Here is a 19,353-nt window from a genome sequence, read left to right as displayed (position 1 = left end):
AAGCGGTACCTCACAGACCTTCCACTCCGTGGAAACCTAAATGTGTCACATTTGCTAACAAACAAAAATTACATTTATGACATTGGAGGCCATTATATTGTCTTTGGATAACAGTAAAATATAAGGGAGAAATGGATTTGCTTGGCAGTCTTTCATATTTAGCTTAGCACATCTAGCCAACAGAGACATTGGATTAATTACTAGTTCTATTAAAGTAAAAGCAGGCATTTTGGAAAAAAGGGGGGTTCCGCTCTTTTGGTTTTTTATACTTATGTAAAATAATACCTTGATATAATAAATAAAACTTAAGCATGAGGGGAGCATTTATTTCTAATAACTATTTTAAAATTACACGATAATCTAAGTGATGATGCAAATGGCTTCATAAATTAGGAAATTCTGATAGAATCAACTCAGTAATACAATGAAAACTTCATGAGTGTCCATAACCATATGTATTTTAAGAAACCAGTTCTAAAAGAGCCTGTATGAGGAATATTGTAAAATGAATTAGGGCAGCTAAAATAGTCTGTATTTTCTCCTGACAAAACAGGTGAGTGACTCTGGCAGTTCCTGAGAACATTCTCTGAAACTAATGGCATGTCCATAAATGCTTAATAGTCAGCTCTTGAGAAGACAAACAAGGAGCCCCCCCATCACACGCACAGACAAAACCCCTTTAACCTGTAGTGCTCACCCATTTCTCCAGTGCGCCTGTTCCTGCACAGTGGGTGTCACACCAGCCAGGGCTCAGTGCGGCGGTGGTAGCAGAGCCACACACAGTAGCCCGTGACGGAGTCTCGCCACTCCACGAGCTGGGAGCCTCCCGGTGGGTGAGGATAGTAGTGAGGTAAGTAGGAGGTATGGGGGATCTGTTGACTTTTCTTCTTCTTCTTCCTCTTTTTTTTTAAGAGTATGTGAGTGGGAAGGAAAGGCAGAGGGAGAAGCAGGCTCCCCACCGGGCAGGGAGCCGGATGCGGAGCCCATCCCAGGACCCCAGGACCAGGACCTCAGCTGAAAGCAGACATTTCACTGACCGAGCCACCCAGGTGCCCTTAACTTTGTTTTTCATATAAGCTATTTAATTGTAAATGTATTTAATTTAATTTGTAATATTCGTTGAGTTTAAACAAGCAGCTCACAAAATGCCTGAAAGCTTAGCAGTTGGCCCTGCTGAGCGGCGTGAGCCGCCCCCACTCGGCGGCTTTGTCCTCCTCCTTCCATGTAAACGACCTAGTCCTGTGACGTGGGGATGCTCTGAAACTCGTTGGCAGCCAAGAATTCCAGACCTGTGCGACACGAAGCCGACTGTCAAAGATCCGTGGCCAGGAAGCTGGAGTGGGTATCCGAGCCTCAGTCCTTGTGTACCCCCCGCCCCCACCCCAGAGTCCCAGGCAGTTCCTGTCGCCTGCATCGGTCAGCTGGCCAGCAGGTGCTCCCTCAGGGCGTCGGGTTCTGGAAGTAGCTGTCCTCTGGTGGTCTTCCAACCCCAGCTCTGTCCTGGGGCAGGAGGGCCTGGTACCGAAGGCTCTTTTTTAGGTCTGATGAGTTCCGGGGAGGATGGATGCTGTTTCAGCCTTGGGGGATCCGGAGGGGCTGGACAGTGACGTAGGAGGTAAAGGGAGCTGCCTCACTGAGGACATTGGAGTAAAATCCGAAAGAAGGTGAGGGAATGAGCTCTTGTGCTCTCTGGGCAAACCATTCCGGGTAGACGGGATGATCCATGCAAAGGCCCCAAGGCAGGTGTGTGCTCCCGAGGCTCCTGGGAAGGGCAAGGCCCCGGGCTGCTCCTGGAGGCACGGTCAGGGTGACAGTGTGAGGTGCTGGGGGCATGTCTGAGTGCAAAGACATCCGTCTCTACAGAGCAGTGTAGTTTGCTCTGCTGGGCACAACCCATTAAGTATTTGTGAAATCAGTTTAAGGGGCTGCTGCCACCTTTTTATGAGAGAACAGAATGTAGAGAAAATAGTACAGAAAAAGTAAAGTTAGGGTAAGTATTATTTAGTGAAATACTTGTTTTGCTTTTGTGTCTTTGCTGTGACAAGTAGTTCTTACCGAGTAGAATTATGAAAATAGATGTTTGAAAGGCCCGGCCCTCAGACCTTGTAGGAACACTGGGTTTTCTACTGCATGAGGAGGGAAGCTGATGGCAGGATTTGAGTCAGGGGACACGAGAAAACACCTGCCCTCTGTGTTGGGAGCAGACTGAAGAGGATGGTGGTAGAAATAGGAAGACCGGTTGGGAGGCTGTTGCCGCGGGTCCAGGGGAGAATTAAGGCGATGGAGTGACCGTCCGAGGACAGGGGAGGGCCTGCGGGTGCAGCATCTGGAGAAAGACTGAACGATGGGTGTTGGACATCTGTGCGGCAGTGTAAGTCAGCAGTTTCTAGAAGTGCGTATGTAGTATTAACCTTACCCAAAGAGAGGTCTGGCCTTTGCCCCTAGCTGCTGGGAGGTGATCTCGAGGCCCTTGGAGAGTGCCTTTGTTTACCTGGCGGCCTCGGCCACTGGACAGTCAACAGTGTAATTCATAATGGGAGCTTTGGGCCACACAGGATCTGCTCCTCCTCCGGGGGGCTGGGACGGCGGGTCAGTCATGGGACATCAGTGGTGGAGCTCCAGACCTGTGAGAAAGTACCTTTCGGTGTAAGCCACCCAGGCCGTGGGGTTTTGTTGGGGACACACAGTGTGATAGAAAAATGGGCAAGAGATGCAAAGGAAAACCGTGCATCTGCCACGATGGGTAACATTGAAAAAGACCAACAATTTTAATTAAAAAACCCAAAACTAGGATATGAAACAGGGATTTTCATCTAAATTTGACTCAGTATTAGGTGTGGGAGGGTCATTTGGATGTTCATAACTACGGCTTTCATTTTCGTTTTTGATTTCAGAGCAGGGAGAAGTGGTACAACCACTTGGGGAAAGTTTAGGGTTTGACCCAGTGATTTCTGACTCTAGGAATGTAAACATCCTCATGTCCGCACAGGCGCCGAACCACGTGCAGGAGCGCTCGTGGCACTGTCATCCCTGAGAAAGAAACAAATGTCAGTCAGCAGTGGAACAGACGCCTAAGCTGGAGTATAGTCACAAAATGGAAGCTGATATGACACAAACGAGTCACACTTCTACACAGCAACACAGATGAATCTGCCAAACCTAATTTTCTGTGTAAAGACACCAGGCACAAAAGACTGCTTGTAGTTTGATTTCCATTTAATGTAAGATCCCAAACCAGCTAAACTGAATGACTGTCGGACATCAGGAGGAGGGACATTTAGGGAGGACGGAGGGTGGTGAGTAGCAGTCGGCGGACGATCTGTGTTCTGACCGGCGTGCGCTGCGGGGCTGTTCACTCTGCTCGTTCAGTGAGCTTTACAGCGCCCTTTTGTCACGTTTTGTTACGATTTTCTCTTTGTAGGTTATGTTTCCTGATTCAAAAAGTTTAAAGAAGGTTGGGATCTTCTAAGGACTCTGTTTTCCATGAGAAGAGTTTTCAGCACCAGAATGAACTTTAAAGCCTCCAGTTTGCTTTCTAGGTAGGTTCAGGAGCTGCTTAACTGCTACTCACTGTTTTCGTCTCTCAGTATCAAAATACCGAATATTTGCTGCACAACCACGGAGCACGTAGCATATTAGCAGCTTTATAAATAAAAGGATAAAATCAACCCACAAGATTTTGGGGGGAGCTGCTGCTGCCATTGACTGAATCCTATTTCCAGTGGTCCCCTTTCTGTGTGGTACATGGGATAGTGCGGATCTGTGGGTCAATTCCCACGTTGCTCGGCTTTACCTTAGAGTAGCCAGGCAGTGCTGGGTTCTCTAGGGGCAGAGGGTCTACGCGCGCACACCTGGACGCTGTGCCCTCTCTGAAGAATTAGCAGATATGTGAGCGATCCTTTAAAAAACACCAAACCCTACGTGAGTGTGGAAGAGAGTGGCTGCTCCTTCGTCTTCGGTGCATGGGAATGAGGATACCTTACCTGCCTCCTTATCTGCTTCCTCTGTAGTTAGGATTCCCCATGTGGAAAGTGACAGTGCCCTGTAAAGAGTTTGGAGGAAAGAATGATAAATTAGTTCAAAGAGAACACCCACTGATTCTAAGATCATAAAACTTAATCTAGTTTCTTTCACTCATTGACCTTGAATGTGGCCCGACATACACGCTCTGGTGGGCCCTTCCTAGCTGGTGGGGCTGCTGTGGCCTGAAGTCAGAGCGCAGCGCTCCCTGCGGCTCGCCAGGGGAGCGAACTCACCTCCGAAGCTTGTCTAGCTCTAAGCATTGGACAGTTCTTTGAAAAGCTGGAATGGTCATGATTGCCTTAAAATTGGAAATTAAGGACAGGAAGGGTGGGTGATCTTTGCCCTCTTTTGGGAAGGATCGTCAGTCCTCACTTAACACAGTGTGGTGCCAGTGCTTGGACAGAGGGACTGACGCACAACAGGAAGTCCAGAAGTTGACAACCCAGGAATTTTGTATGCCATAAAGACAGCACTTTTTTTTTTTTTTTTTAGTAGGTTCCACACCCAGTGCAGAGCCAAAGGTGGGGCCTGAACTCATGACCCTGAGATGACCTGATCTGAAATCAAGAGTTGGACGCTCCACTGACTGAGCCCCCCAGGGGCCCCACAGACAGCCTTTCTCATCACTGGGAGTAAAGACGGACTTCATTAGTGTGAGACGATGGGATAGTCATTTGTAAAACACCATATATACTAGGATAAGCTCCAAATAGAACAAAGGTTGACATGTTAAAAAGAACAGAACAAAAACCCAGATGAAAATAGAGGTGAATTCCTTTGATTCTTGAAGTGGCAAAGACCCTTCTTAATATATTGCTCAAAATCCAAAAGCTGTGAAAGAAAATACTGACACATTCAATTACTGAAAGATAAGGCTGGGTAGCAACATTTATCAAAGTTAAAAGACAAAGGACTATCTGAGAAAACACCTGATACAAAGGGCTCAGCTCTCTGATACAGACATGGAGCTTCCAAAACCAATGCAAACTATTGTTTTATACATTGTGTATCACGTACCTGTGGGAGGGGATGGCCACAGGTCCAGGACAGACTACTAAGTGAATAGTGGGAGAGAACTTGTATGTATTCTCCTGTGAGAGGACAAGGAAGAAAAGTATGTTGTGTTTCTGTTTGCATAGACACAGGAAAGGGAACTGAGTGGCCAAGGTCAGTGACATGGAAGTGGACTTCTCAGTGTGGATCTCTCCATGTAATTTTGATTTTTGTAGCAAACTATTATAAAATGAAATAAAATGGATGGTGACCAATGAGAGTTGAAGTCCACTCACATTGCTGTCTTTAGGCATGTATTTAAGATTCCGTGATGATGATTTTACTGTAAACTGCAGCTTGCAGTGTTGCTGTTTACCCCGGATTCCCACTCCTGGAAACCCATTCTGAGACACCCTGGAAATGACCATGTACTTTTTGTTAAATAAAATTTTAAGTCCAGCAGGCGACTGCTGAGATCAACAATGGCGCACCCGGGATACTGGGGGAGCTACTGGGCCAGCACTGTACTCAGTCACCACATAGTAGGTAATACTTCTAGTTTAACCTAGTTCTTTTTTTTTTTTTTTTCCTTAAGATTATTTATTTATTTGACAGAGAGAACACAAATAGGCAGAGAGGCAGGCAGAGAGTGAGGGGGAAGCAGGCTCCCCAATGAGCAGAGAGCCCGATGCGGGGCTCAATCCCAGGACCCTGAGATCATGACCTGAGCCAAAGGCAGAGGCTTAACCCACTGAGCCACCCAAGTGCCCAATCCAGTTGTTTTTGTCCACAGAGTAATTTTCCCCCTTAGATTTGCATGTACACATTGTCAAAGATCAGAACAATAAGTCGTAAAGAATAGAACAGACTCACCCCCCCACCCCCCAACGTTCCTCCTTTTCCTTTGGGCACATAGGACACACAACCTGCAGCATCCAGATGCGAGATTTCCCCTCCGCTCTTTTTCCCATTTGTGAGCAAATGTAGGACTTATCGAGAGCCAGGGTCATGATTTGTCATCAGTACTTTAAAGGGCCTGCACTGATCACCTATCAGTCCTGGAAATCCTGGAAATCCTGTGCTTTGTGCATCTCTTTTCTTTCCTTTCAAAAGTCCCCACAGGCAAGGACAATGCAATCAATTAGTAAATAATAGAATTTGTATGTCACCTCTTACCCACCTGTTTCTGGAAGACCTGGGACAAGGAGATGGATTTCAAGTCTCTCTACGGTCTTATACAGATGTTAGATCTGATTCTGTGGTGAGAACATCAAAACAGCAGATTCTTGGGATTGTGAAAAAACCATAAAGGAGCATCTTAACCACTGGTTTTCAGACTTGTGACCCCAATAAGATACGCAGTCTTTATGACCCAGCGCAAACACACTTAGGCCTAATGACGTAAGGGCCCCCAACATAAATCCCAGGAAGCCTTATCTACCTTTACAGGGTGGCACGCTCTAAGATGTTCTCATCTCTTCCTGACAGTCCATGAAAATCACTGCTCTAATGCAACTTTTACATTAGCAAATGGAAGCACAAAGAATAGTCACTCAGTTTTATCAGTGATAAATGGTCAGGACTAGCGATCCTCTGCCCTTGATGTTTAATGCCTCAGGACAGTACTTTCCCCTTTATACTTTTCTCTACCAAGGTCATCCCCTTGATGACCTCACCCAGGTTCATGGCTTTACTTGCCATCCATATACCAATGATTCCCAAATTTATACTTCTAGCTTAATTCAATTCCGTCCTCCCCAAAACTATTCTCAAAGTTAGCAGTCACCTCCACACTACTGATCTACATAATTACTTAACTAGTCTCAGGCCTGTACTCAGTTCAGTCAATCAGCAGTATTTTTTTTTTTTAAAGATTTTATTTATTTATTTGACAGAGAGATATCACAAGTAGACAGAGAGGCAAGCAGAGAGAGAGAGGAGGAAGCAGGCTCCCTGCTGAGCAGAGAGCCCGATGCGGGACTCGATCCCAGGACCCTGAGATCATGACCTGAGCCGAAGGCAGCGGCTTAACCCACTGAGCCACCCAGGCACCCCAATCAGCAGTATTTGAATCCAGTTGCTAACACCCGCATCCAGTTGGTAATCTCAGGGACTCAGAATTTTGATGGGGGAGCAAAAGGCTGGCTAAGGACAAAGCAGAAGCTGGCACCCTACACCTTTACCCCCCCTTTGTGACATCTGTGACAGTCCTCAGGCCCTCCTAGCTGCCCTAAAGAACCAGTAGCTAACTTGTAGAGATCACAATCCTGCAAGACTTGAGACGCCCTCCGCTTAAAAATGACCTAGTGATTTACAAGGAAGAGGCTTTCTTACCAACAGCCTAACTTCCAGAGACCCAGAACTCAGTTCCTGAAGCCCTAACATTGCCCTCCCCTCCCTAAAATAGAAGGAGGCAGAGGTGAAAGGAAATGTAAATCAAGCTGAATTTCTTCTAAACCTAAAGCTCACTGACAAGGACCTGTGACAGCAGAAATGTGGCATTCCACCAGGAAGCTCCCAACTGGTACCTCATTAGAGAAAACAAACAAAACAGCTTGGCTTGACAATAACCAGGCCTCCGATATCCTGAAAGTTTTTACCATGTCAGCCCTTCTGAACACCCACTTTGTCCTCACCTCCCCAACTCCCCAGTATATAATCACCACTCCTTGGGGTACAAGGCAGCAGCTCTTTCTGCCCACGGGCCTGTCCCCACACTTTAATAAAATCACCTTTTTGCACAAGAGACGTCTTAAGAATTCTTTCGTGGTCGTCGGCTCCAGACCTCACTTATATTCTAAACTTCATCAATTTGACTTGCCCTCCTCCAGCTCTTCCGCAGCACACCTGCTTCTCTCCTAGATGACCACCTTAGAAAAATGCACATCTTTTTCTAGTTCATTCTTTCAGTCACATTGAGTTTGAAGAAAATTATATATCAATATATTAAAATCTAAAAGCTATTGAAAAGTTTTCAAACAGCAAACTTGGAAGGTATTTAAAATAATGAAGATGCCAAAAATTAATATCCCAAAGGACAAACAATAGCTTAAAACCAAAAACTAAAGAGGAATTCCTGCTGAATTATTTACTTTGGAAATTCTTAGCAAATGCAGTACAAAAGGGAAATAAAATGCTTGGTATTCACATCAAGGAAGATATAAAAACCAATAAAAGTTATTTTGGTGATGACTAGGAAAAACTCAAGGGGCTCTATTCTAAAAAGTAACAAGAAGTGGGATTATAGAAATTGGTAAATTCACTGAATACAATATATCAATACATTTCCTCCTTCCTAGCAATTAAGTCCTAAAAAAGGAAACGAGGGCCTTCCATTCACAGTAGAAACAAGCATATAAGTTAATAAACATGACTTATATGGAGAGATCAGTAGAAAAGAAGAAATCCCATTTGAGACTTTAATAACAGGACATACAGTGGGAGGAAGGGATGGATTATTTAATAAATCGTCTTAGAACAACAGGCCGCCTATCTGGGAGAATATAAACTCGGATTCTATAAAAGTGCATACAGTTTTAGATGGGTTAGAGACTAAAATAATTTTAGGAAGCAATTTTGAGAGGAAAACCTAGGCTGTTGAATGAAGAATGGAGGGGTGGGGTTCAGTTTCTTAACCAAGAATGGAAATCTAGAAGCTTTGTAAGTTTCTAACATTTAATATTTTGAATTTTATATAGATATCTATAATATATTTAAATGGAAAATTTACCATAAACAAAACAGTAAAAAAAAAAAAAATGCCAAAAATTAGAAAACTATCTGCAACAGAGGTGATAAGTAGTTCACTACTATATAAAAAAACCACAATGGGACAAGAAAGACAAACTGCCCAATGAAAAGAATTAGTAACGGGATAAGCCTGCATTCTCTGAAAAGTGCATTCAAATGACCAAGAAACCTAAAGAAAGGATATATACTTAGGACTGTGATAGTGCCCATCAAAGTGACAATGTGAAATAATCTTCCACCATTTAGACTGGCAAAAATTGAGACCACACCTTGATGGCCAGAGTGGGTGGGGGGAACTATTTTCAGGACAGGTCAGCACCAACTGAAATATAAAATGCACTCTGATCTAGCAATTTCAGTGCTGAATTCCATTGCACTGCACCACAGTCCGCAACGGTAAATGTTAACAGTGTCTGTGCTTACCAATAGGAAATGGACGAATAGCTTGTTAGTCCATGCGAAGGACATTAAAAATAGAATTTGACTTGAATTTTCGAAAGGTTTCAAGAAGGAATGTGTATAAAGCTACCGTTTTGTAATTAGCTCTCACTGAAGACCTGATGAACCATCATGCATGTGTATGATAGGTGCTCCTAGATGACGGAGTTCAAAGAAAGCATTAAATAGCTACATGCCTGCGTGGAGCAGAGACGCGAAATGCCTGCGCGGCAGACATCGTGGGAGCCCAGCAACAGAGAGGAGAAATATCACCTGAAAAATGGAACAAAGAGTATGCAGGGACATGTGTAAAAAATAAGGCTTTACAACCAATCGAGCTGATTAGTAACCCTGCATCACCATATGTTGTTTTCTCCTCGGAGGTGAAAGACGTGATTAAAATCTGCATCCTAGAATTAAATTTTAAAAGCCTAAAGAGACAATTCTGCGAAAGCGTCCTTTCCTACCTAACATGGTAGCGCCACCAGAATAGAAAACCCTGGGGGCGAGAAAATACGCTCTTAGGTACAGAGTGGATTTGCAAATATCACCCAATCAGGGCAGTTTTGTTTCCTATTATCTACAGAAGCCGGGTAAGGGGCTTTGGGGCTTAGTCTCCCAAACTCCGTTGCAGTCAAGCTTCGTTGTGCCCAGCGCCAGATACTTGCCGGTGGCGCACAACCCGACCCGCGCGAAGGCGCCGCGCCCGCAAAAGCCTGAGCTTCCAGGGCCGGGCCCGAGGCGCTGCCCGAGGCGTGCGGGGCCTACCTAGTGGGGCTCCTCGAGGACACCAACCTCTGCGCCATCCACGCCAAAGCTCGTCACCATCATGCCCAAGGACATCCAGCTGGCGCGCCGCATTTGCGGAGGGTGGCCAAGCATTCGGTTTCACTGGTTACCCCACAAGCACTTCTCATAGGAGCCCAAGTCCATAAAAGGCCGCTTTAAACACTATTGTCCCAAATACCGCAGGGCCCGGCTTTTAACTCAACTAGGGCAATCTCCAGGTGCGCACGCTTCCAGCTAGGGCCGGGGCGGGGCTTTTGCCACGACCGTAGTCCGCGTGGCGTTAAAGGTGTGGACTTACAGCACAGCCGGGGACGATTAGCTCCCCACGCATCGCCGACGTAGTTAACTAGGCAAGACAACACAGTAGGCCGCTGGTTGCCAAACCGCTAAGTTTCGCCTAGGAAGGTTAGGCACATCAGCGAGAATATATTAAGTCTCTAAGAAATTGCGGTGTGGGGTAAGGATTAGCCCAAAACCGTCCTCGCAACTGGGTGGCAACTCCACGTGGGAGCCGAAATACACGTATTAAAGCTCTTTCCTCTGAAATATGTTGGTGGCTCTTAAAAGAGCCGTTGGGTTACTGGAACAAGTTCCAACTGCAACTCTACTTTTTCTTGGGTGCGGCCTTTTTGGGCTTCGCAGCCGTCTTTGGCTTGGTCACCTTCGCCTTGGCCGCTTTGGGCTTCACAGCCTTGGCTTTGGAGGGGCTCTTGGCTACTTTCTTGGGCTTCACAACCTTGGGCTTCTTGGGACTCTTGGACGTCTTCTTGGCCACAGCCGGTTTTTTGGCCTTTTTCGGAGTCTTGACCGTTTTTTTAATGGCCGCTGTGACCTTTTTGGGTTTCTTAGAAGCGCCCGTCACCTTGGCTTTCGCCACCTTTGGGGGGTTGGCCTTAGCCTCGCCGGAGGCCGCCTTCTTGTTGAGCTTGAAGGAGCCCGAGGCGCCGGTGCCCTTGGTCTGCACCAGGGTGCCCTTGCTCACCAGGCTCTTGAGGCCCAGCTTGATGCGGCTGTTGTTCTTCTCCACGTCGTAGCCGGCAGCCGCCAGCGCCTTCTTGAGCGCCGCCAGGGACACGCCGCTGCGCTCCTTGGAAGAGGACACCGCCTGCACGAGCAGCTCCGAAACCGAGGGGCCCACGGACTTCTTCTTGGCGGTGGCCGCAGCCTTAACCGGCTTCTTTGTTTTCTTGCCGACCGTTGCAGGCTTCTCGGGGGGAGTGGAGGTAGCCGGAGCCGGCGGCGCGGTCTCGGACATGGTGAGATCGGAGCACACCCAGCAAGTAACCAAGACCTGACAAGCAGGAAGACGCCCGCGGCCCCGGCGCGGCGTATTTATAGGGCGGGGCCGTGCTGTGATTGGTGCTCGCCCGCTCCCGCCTCTCGTCCCCTAGCGCCTCCCGCTCCGCCGCCCTCCGCGCGGCCCCGCTGGGACCTTGCGGCGGCTCCCCTGTCGCCTCCAGCACACCGCACTTCTGGGCGAGCAGGGGTCGGGCTCCGCAGCCCAGTAACGTCGGAGGCTGCCACCGCCCTTTGCAAAACAAGCCTTTTCTTCCGGGGCGGAGGAAGAGCGGTTGGTCCGCGAGGCACCCAGATAAGAGTCCCGGGCGGTGTCAGGAGGGGCGTGCGTTCCCAGCCTGTGGTGAACGTGAAATGGCCGGGGAGAGGTAGAGGCCGGGGGCCAGCCCTCGTCAGCGCCGTTGCCGTTCCCGGCGACGCCGAAGAGGGACACGCCTGGTCAGGACCTTTTCTGCGTTTTGGTTTCACGAGCGCACAATTAGACCCTGCTGCAAGTGCATAACAAGCTGTTGCCACCGTCCCGTGCGCCTGACCCGCCCCTGAGGCCTTCCCGGCCTTCCCACGTGCCGCGGCGGGGCCGACGAGCTACCCTGGGCGCTGTGGCGCGCTCTTCCCCTGCAGGGCAGCTCCCAAGCCCGCCCACGAGGGGCGTTCGGGAGGCGCCGGCCGGACTCAACGCTCCCCTCCCTTGCGCCTCAGGGCGACAGCGAGAGGGCACGGCTCCCGTGACTTATGCGGAAAACCCTCCTGTAACTTCTTTGGGGCTGTACGGGGCCTTTAGAAGCGTCAACAGGGCTCCAGTGATTTCCCCAGTGCGAATCAAAAGAGAGAATAAAACGCTTTTTCCAGGGCCGCGCCCCGGAGCCCACACTCCCCTCCACAGGCTCCGGGACGTCGCCTGGGAGCCGAGAGAAGGCAGTGACGTCTCCTTCCCGCGCCGCGCTCCTGAAGTTCTCAAACAAGTCCGCGCGGCCTAAGTTACCCGAGCTTCACGGTTTCCCCCGAATATCCTATGGCCGGAGTACTAGCTGGCGGCCGATACTGGGATGTTCCCACCAGCATCTTCACAACCACTCCCAGCTACTTCCCATTTTCCCGAGTCTGTGTTTTCAAACGCAACCTGTAATTTCTACCAATTTGTAAATAGAACAATCGGAACTGGGCGTTTGAAGGACACTCCATTACAACAGGTGTATGGCCTTCCTCCAAGATAAGCTTTCATAAGTGAACATCTGGAAATCAAACTTTTCTTAGTGTAATAAACGAGGACTCTAATTAAAGGCAGCGTTTTAAAAGGAAACACTTGTTTCGGGGATTTCTTACCGTTCCAGCCTCCTGCGTATCCATTGGATTAAGTAGGCTTCAAATAAAATACGAACGTTCCATCCAGATGAAGGATGCTAGATTTCTTACTGGCTGTTCAGTATAAAAGTACTCAACCAATGAAAAGGTAGAATCTGGCCTACCTACTCTTAGTACAAAACGGTCACATTTGGTGTTTTAAAGCTCGAAAAATTTTAAGAACTATAAGGTTAGGTCTTGGCAATGAGAAGTTGGCCCTTCGTGTCTAGGAATCCTGTTGACTGCGCTGAGTACACGCCTGCTCCGCAAAGTTCAGAGAGGTTGGTGCTGGAGAATTTAGTCACTGATATTTTACATCTGGCAGAATATACTCTAGACGTGAGAAAATATAAGATTCAGAGAGCTCCAAGTTTGGAAGTCAACATTAATATTTAACAGAGGTGCTCGATTACTGGGAATATTTCTGTAAACTCCAGTGTAATTTTATTATGGTTGAGGTAGGATTCAAAGGAGTTCCTTCATGTAAGCATTATAAAGGGATCTCATTTTTGAAAAAGGTTTCAGAAACCTGTAATGTGATAGGGGATTGTTGGGGTTATTGAATAAAGAGTACATTATCGGGGGCAATATTTCTCAAATTTCTCCCCCCAAACTACAGAAATATAGAGTTTTGAACTACAGTATCAACGAAGTAAATGTTTAGTTTTTTGAAAAGCACTGTATCGAGACTACGAAAATCAGATGTGAAAGGAACAAAAACCTGAAGAGACGGGATAACGTGGTAGCCAATGAAATTGCGCCGGTGTTGGAAAGCTAAAAGATAGACCAATCAGCCTGTAACCTTATACGTCAGCATTTTCCTTATCCAATCACTACACTTTGCGTACTATAAATATTGGCAGGCATTCTGGCGCAGTGTATTTGTCAGAGTTCGGTGTGTTTCTGTGGTTGTTATGGCTCGCACGAAGCAGACGGCGCGCAAGTCGACCGGCGGCAAGGCCCCGCGCAAGCAGCTGGCCACCAAGGCGGCCCGCAAGAGCGCGCCGGCCACGGGCGGCGTGAAGAAGCCGCACCGCTACCGGCCCGGCACGGTGGCCCTGCGCGAGATCCGGCGCTACCAGAAGTCCACCGAGCTGCTGATCCGCAAGCTGCCGTTCCAGCGGCTGGTGCGCGAGATCGCGCAGGACTTCAAGACCGACCTGCGCTTCCAGAGCTCGGCCGTCATGGCGCTGCAGGAGGCGTGCGAGGCCTACCTGGTGGGGCTCTTCGAGGACACCAACCTCTGCGCCATCCACGCCAAGCGCGTCACCATCATGCCCAAAGACATCCAGCTGGCGCGCCGCATCCGCGGCGAGAGGGCGTAAGACGTTACTGGGTTGTTTTTTTAAAACCAGCCAAAGGCTCTTTTCAGAGCCACCCACGCTTTCAAGTAAAGTGGCTGTAAACTACCAACGAAGCCGTTGACTGAGTAGCTATGCACTTAGAAAAGAAAGGATATCGGTTGGCAACACTAGAGTGGGCTACAGATCCTTATTTCTGTGTAAACATGCCCTGGGTATACGAACAAAAAAAAGCCCTTTACAAGGTTAGAAGATACTGTTCACCGAGGTCCTAAGGAAGCGTCAGCGTCTCAAGAGGGGCACGAAACAGTTGGCTATTTGAAGGGCATTAAATGGGGCCTCCTGAGCATTTCTAAAACGAACAGGAATAGAGGAGTTTCATCACAGGTATTAAAAGTGAAACATGAAAGAAATCTGTTTATCACTAAGCTACTCAATTTATATTACTTTGACCTTGATATTTTTGCCATCACTGAAATTACTGCAAAACAAGCATTTTTATGTAAGTATTCTGTTAGACTATTTTTGGAATCATACTTGAGTTTATACCATAAACCCAGTTCGTTAGAACAAGGTAGTCCAGTTATGGGAGTAAAGACCAATGATCAAGCTGCGTTCTGCACTCGCCCTCTCGGAGTTTCTGGGGCTTGGAGGCGGGACTAAGGGAGGGGACTGCTGGCGTCACATTTCCCGCCTGCGCTCTTTCCATTCTCTACATCTGCAGGGGGTGGGGTTGGGAGGGGGGACGTCGGTATATAAGGACCAGCTCTCGCTTGCTTTGTCACTTGCTGTGGGTTTGCTTTTCTGAGAGCCATGTCTGGTCGCGGCAAGGGCGGGAAGGGCCTGGGCAAGGGGGGCGCCAAGCGCCACCGCAAGGTGCTGCGCGACAACATCCAGGGCATCACCAAGCCCGCCATCCGGCGGCTGGCCCGGCGCGGCGGCGTCAAGCGCATCTCCGGCCTCATCTACGAGGAGACCCGCGGGGTGCTCAAGGTGTTCCTGGAGAACGTGATCCGCGACGCCGTCACCTACACGGAGCACGCCAAGCGCAAGACGGTCACGGCCATGGACGTGGTCTATGCGCTCAAGCGCCAGGGCCGCACCCTCTACGGCTTCGGGGGCTAAGCTCTGATTCCACTACCAGGAAATTGCATTTCGCCATCAAAGGCCCTTTTCAGGGCCACCCAAACGTTCAGAAAAAGAGCTGACCTGATACACTCCACTGGCTAAAATTAACAGTTGAGATTTAATGACGGAATTCTGTAGGATTGCAGGATTTTAAAAAATAAAACTCCGTGCAATATCCGATTACACCAAAGGGACTCCCTTAGCTGAGCCGTACTTATCTGCTCCTCTGTCCTCGACATTGACCGCATTACAAGTAAGGGAGGGATGATACTCCCAACTCAAAAGTGGGGGGATCCAAGTAGAGCAAGGAACTTGCAAGGATTTCTAGGAACAAAGAGGAACATTGTCCAATCAGCAAGTCCCATCCGTGTTCGTCAACCAATCAGAACTGATGATCTCATGTGCCACCTCACCGCCCCCCCCAACTCCCAATCTAGCCAGACTGGGGGATGGGAAGGTTGGCCAGAAACCCCAAAGCCCTGGGTAAGGAATTTGTGAGGTTTATCATTTTGCGCATTATGAAGTAGATTCAGACCCGCAAGTGTCCTTTAATCGGGTCTCGAGAACAGTAGAGGTTTCACCACTAACAAACTCCAAAAAATAGTCTTTGGAAAAGGGCAGGGGAGAAACCAGATTCAGGCTGCCAGAAAACCCCGGGCACTGGATTAAGGGGAAAGTAACATCTGGTTTATGGGGGAAAGTGCCTCTTTCACTGTCAGCAGAGCCCGTCTGAGTTCACCATACTTTTCCTCCCTTCACAGAGAAATGGAAATTAGGGCGGCTAATTTGGAATGAACTTTATGGTGCATAAACTATATTTCAATAAAACTGAGCGAGTGCGACAGAGCCTGCGAGCTGACTGCAAGCTCAGTACGTCAGCTTCAGCCGGTGTCTCTCCTAGCTTTTGGGGGCCCCCTTTCCACCTGATAACTGTCCCCCAAGATTTCTTGGGGAATGATAAAAGTACGTAGTCTGGTCTAATTTAAACTGACAATGAGGAGAATTCAGAGCTGCATCCTGGATAGCCAGAGGAGCAAAATGGGCCTGGTTGTGAGAGTGGTCATTTTATGTTCTCCCTAGCAGGTGTTCCTTCAGGAGATATTTATTGACCTCATGTAATGTGCCAGATACTCTTATAGGCAGTGGGGTACCTCTGTAAGCAAATCAAACAGAATTCCCCGTTGTGGATCTAGAGTATATGTAGAGAGGTGTGTGGATACAGATTTTCTATGTGAGCGGAGAGAGCTACTTGTACTTGCTACAATAGACAGGACTAGCTTCTGTGATGGCAGGCCTGGAATCTTTATTAACAGCCTTGTAGATAGTACCATGCCCATTTTAGTCATGCTCACTGCCCTGGGGGAAATCCTCTGAGCCTCCTTCAGCCTTAACACTCATGAAGGCCTTTTCAGAACAAAGGTAACGCGGCCTATCTGCCACTTCGCATCATTCCTCAGATCTAGAGGAAAAACTGCCATACGGATTGATTCGGGCAGAGGTAAATCAAGGAACAGTACATAGAGAATCAATTGTGGCAACACTCTGGTGGGCCTAGGGTCTTACGTAGAAAATTCATGCACGCATTCATTCAGCTGATGGGGTTCAGGACATGCGATCCCCTAATAAGCCACCTTGGCATATTAAATATGTTAAACTCAAGGAGATTAAGCTTCAGAAGCAGGAAATTCACTCAGACATTCCCTCTGCCCCACATCAACCCCCACTTCTTTCTTTTTCCAAGAAACCAAAGATAAATCTTTTATCTGAAAGGTACCCTCCTGTATCAGGAGGAAGAAAAACATCCTTATCACCAGAGATGAGGAACTCAGGGCTGAGAAGTCTCTAAGAACAAACCTTGTTACTTCTTTACCATTTACTACTTCTAGTCCAAAGCGCTTTGTCTTTTCACTTCTTCAGAAAGGTATTCTTTGTCTAACAGATATAAAAGAGCTTCCTGCTCTGTTCATTTCCTTGAACCTCATATCTCTGTGGGGCTCCTATACATATGCACATAATTTAATTTGGTTTTCTCCTGTTACCCTATCTTTTTATTACAGGGAGATCTCAGTTTAGAATTTAGAAGAGTAGAAGGAAAAATACTTTTCCTCTCCCCACACAATAGGCCTTCAGAGACTACCTATTACCCTGCTCTCAAAGAATTATATTCCAGTTGTGGGAGACAGAACAATTAAACATATACTGATACACGTGGGGATGCATATACTATTTTAAAGAATGAGCAGAAAGGGGTATTACTTTACATAGGGTGGTCTGGAAAGTTCTCTTTCATAAGAGGGTGTTTGAGCAGAGACCTGAATGAAATGAAGTCTGCAGCCATCCAGGGACCGGTAGCAGAATATGCCACACAAAAACTGACTCGGCCCTAAAGATCAAAGGCACTTGAAAAACAACAGGTGCCAGAAGGCACACTGACCTCTCCTTTTTCTTCCTGAAAGCAGGAGAGAAATTCCCCATATGGAAGATGTCACCCTTATATGACAAGGAAAGTAACATTTTTCTCACCTTGGGTGAGGGGTTGAGGCCAGGAGAAATCTGTACAAACAAACCTTGTAAACTAACCCTTATCTTCCTAGTTACTTTCCCACAACTCACTATCCTAGCCCCAGCCTCCTTGCCTTGTTGTGTTTTCAGTTTACTACGCTTTGTCCAGCTCAGTACAGAAGTGTTCAACTCTAACTGCTTCTTTGGGTCTTCATTTCCTTAGGAGTGCACCTTTGTCATGGAAAGCATATTGACATACAATAATGTCTCTCTCTACATATAAATAAATATATATGTATTTATATGAATGTAAACGAATTGTATGCTTTTCTACTGTTAGTTTGTTTTATGTCATTTTAATTCTTAGGGCAGAAGTAAAATCCTCCCCATGTACCAAAATAAGATACTTCTAGGAAGACAGAGAAATACATACCGGGGCTCTGAGACTGGAACATGCTTGGTCTGTTCTGCAAACAGCAAAAAGGTCAGTGAAGACAAAGAAATGTGATAGCAAGTGAGATCAGAGGGTGGCCAGGGCCCAGAGCATGTAAAGCCATCTAGATAGGGTGACAAACTCACCCTGTTTGCCTGGGACTTTCTCCAAGTTGTAGCATTGAACGTCCCACATCCCCAGCAATCCCTCAAACTCAGACAAACTGGAATTATTGGCTACCCTCCTTATAGGCTGGGATGAAGAGGGAAAATCACTGGAATGTTCTAAGGGTGAAACAACTTTTGAAATGATCACTCTTGTTGCTGGGTTGAGAAAAAAACTAGCCATCAAAAGTGGAAATAGAAAGACTAGTTAGGAGTCATTATGGTCATCTGGACAATAGGTAAGTGTGGCTTGCCCTGAAGTAGCAGCACAGGATGTAGTGAAAGGTGCTTTCACTGATTTGTAATAGAGATGACTGGGTTGGATGAAAATTGTAAGAGAAAGAGCTCCAACAGGACTGCAAGATTCCTGAGCTGAGCCCCTGCAAGAATGGAGTTCCATTTACTGAGGTGGGGAACACTGGAGAAAGAACAGATTTGGTGTTTATGTGTTAAGATATCCAATTTGGACCAATCAAGTTTGAGATGTCCATTAGACACTCAAGTAGATATATCAAATATGCAACTGGATATGTGGCAAGTTTCATTATGAAGCTTGAAGTGGGTGAAAGGAAACAGAAAAGTTTAGAGGTGATTAAAGTCTAAAACAGCCGTTGTTTCTAAAAACAGCCATTGGGATTGAGAAACATACAGAGGCTGACACAATCATAGGCATTGTCACTACAACCTGACCTGGCACTTAGGGCTAGGTCATGGAGTTTTCCTGTTGAGCATAAACCATTACACAGAACACAGAACATATCAATAGTGAGACCAAGAAGTGAGCCATAGGTACTTGAGCACGTACTGGAATAGACTTTCCCTTTTCTTTAGTAGGGCTGTATAGTATTTCATTTGTTATGGGCTGTTTGTATTCCTCACCTATTCACATGTTGACATTTTAATCCCCTATTTGATGGTGTTAGGAGTTCTGGCCCTTCAGTAGTGATTAGGCCCCGAGAATGGAGCATTCATGAATGTAATTAGTGCCTTTCATAAATAAAAGAGTTCAGAAAGCTCTCTGGCCCTCCCTCTGCCATATGAGGACACAGCAAAACAAGTCTACAAACCAGGAACTGGGGGCTCACCAGACACCAAATCTTGTCTGAAACTGCCAGTGCCTTAATCTTGGACTCCCAGCCTTGAGAAATCAGTTTGTTGTTTAAGGCAGTCTATGGGATTTTCCTTATAGCAGCCT

General features: G+C 47.1%; 2 protein-coding genes and 1 long non-coding RNA gene across 5 annotated transcripts; 2 read left to right on the top strand and 1 right to left on the bottom strand.

The window, feature by feature from the left end:
• Positions 1 to 993: 993 nt before the first annotated feature.
• Positions 994 to 3,524, top strand: LOC125102079 (uncharacterized). Of its 2 annotated transcripts, none has more exons than XR_007128014.1 (3): positions 994 to 1,049; positions 1,138 to 3,296; positions 3,422 to 3,524. It is a non-coding gene; the product is annotated as an uncharacterized LOC125102079 (long non-coding RNA). The 2 variants fall into 2 exon arrangements; XR_007128015.1 differs by lacking the exon at positions 994 to 1,049 and having other exon boundaries at positions 1,207 to 1,338; positions 1,540 to 3,296.
• On the bottom strand, positions 2,496 to 12,672 carry H1-1 (H1.1 linker histone, cluster member). 2 transcript variants are annotated; one of them, XM_047732713.1, is made up of 3 exons: positions 9,973 to 12,672; positions 3,984 to 4,042; positions 2,496 to 2,624 (listed from the first exon to the last, which is right to left on the bottom strand). In XM_047732713.1, the coding sequence occupies exon 1, from the start codon at positions 11,246 to 11,248 to the stop codon at positions 10,598 to 10,600; it is 651 nt and encodes a 216-aa protein (XP_047588669.1). In that variant the 5' UTR covers positions 11,249 to 12,672; the 3' UTR covers positions 2,496 to 2,624; positions 3,984 to 4,042; positions 9,973 to 10,597. The 2 variants fall into 2 exon arrangements, 1 of the variants encoding a protein (XP_047588669.1); XR_007128011.1 differs by lacking the exons at positions 2,496 to 2,624; positions 9,973 to 12,672 and adding an exon at positions 5,041 to 5,119 and having other exon boundaries at positions 3,932 to 4,042.
• An 852-nt stretch (positions 12,673 to 13,524) lies between these two features.
• LOC125102040 (histone H3.1) lies at positions 13,525 to 14,002 on the top strand. The gene has a single exon (XM_047732728.1). It carries the CDS (start codon positions 13,545 to 13,547, stop codon positions 13,953 to 13,955), a length of 411 nt encoding a protein of 136 aa, XP_047588684.1. The 5' UTR covers positions 13,525 to 13,544; the 3' UTR covers positions 13,956 to 14,002.
• The last annotated feature ends 5,351 nt before the right edge of the window (positions 14,003 to 19,353 follow it).

This window comes from Lutra lutra, chromosome 6 (genome assembly GCF_902655055.1).
Source record: "Lutra lutra chromosome 6, mLutLut1.2, whole genome shotgun sequence".
NCBI classification, from domain to species: domain Eukaryota; kingdom Metazoa; phylum Chordata; class Mammalia; order Carnivora; family Mustelidae; genus Lutra; species Lutra lutra.
The sequence above is the reverse complement of the archived record's forward strand: the minus strand, read 5'-3'. Positions and strand labels throughout refer to the sequence as shown.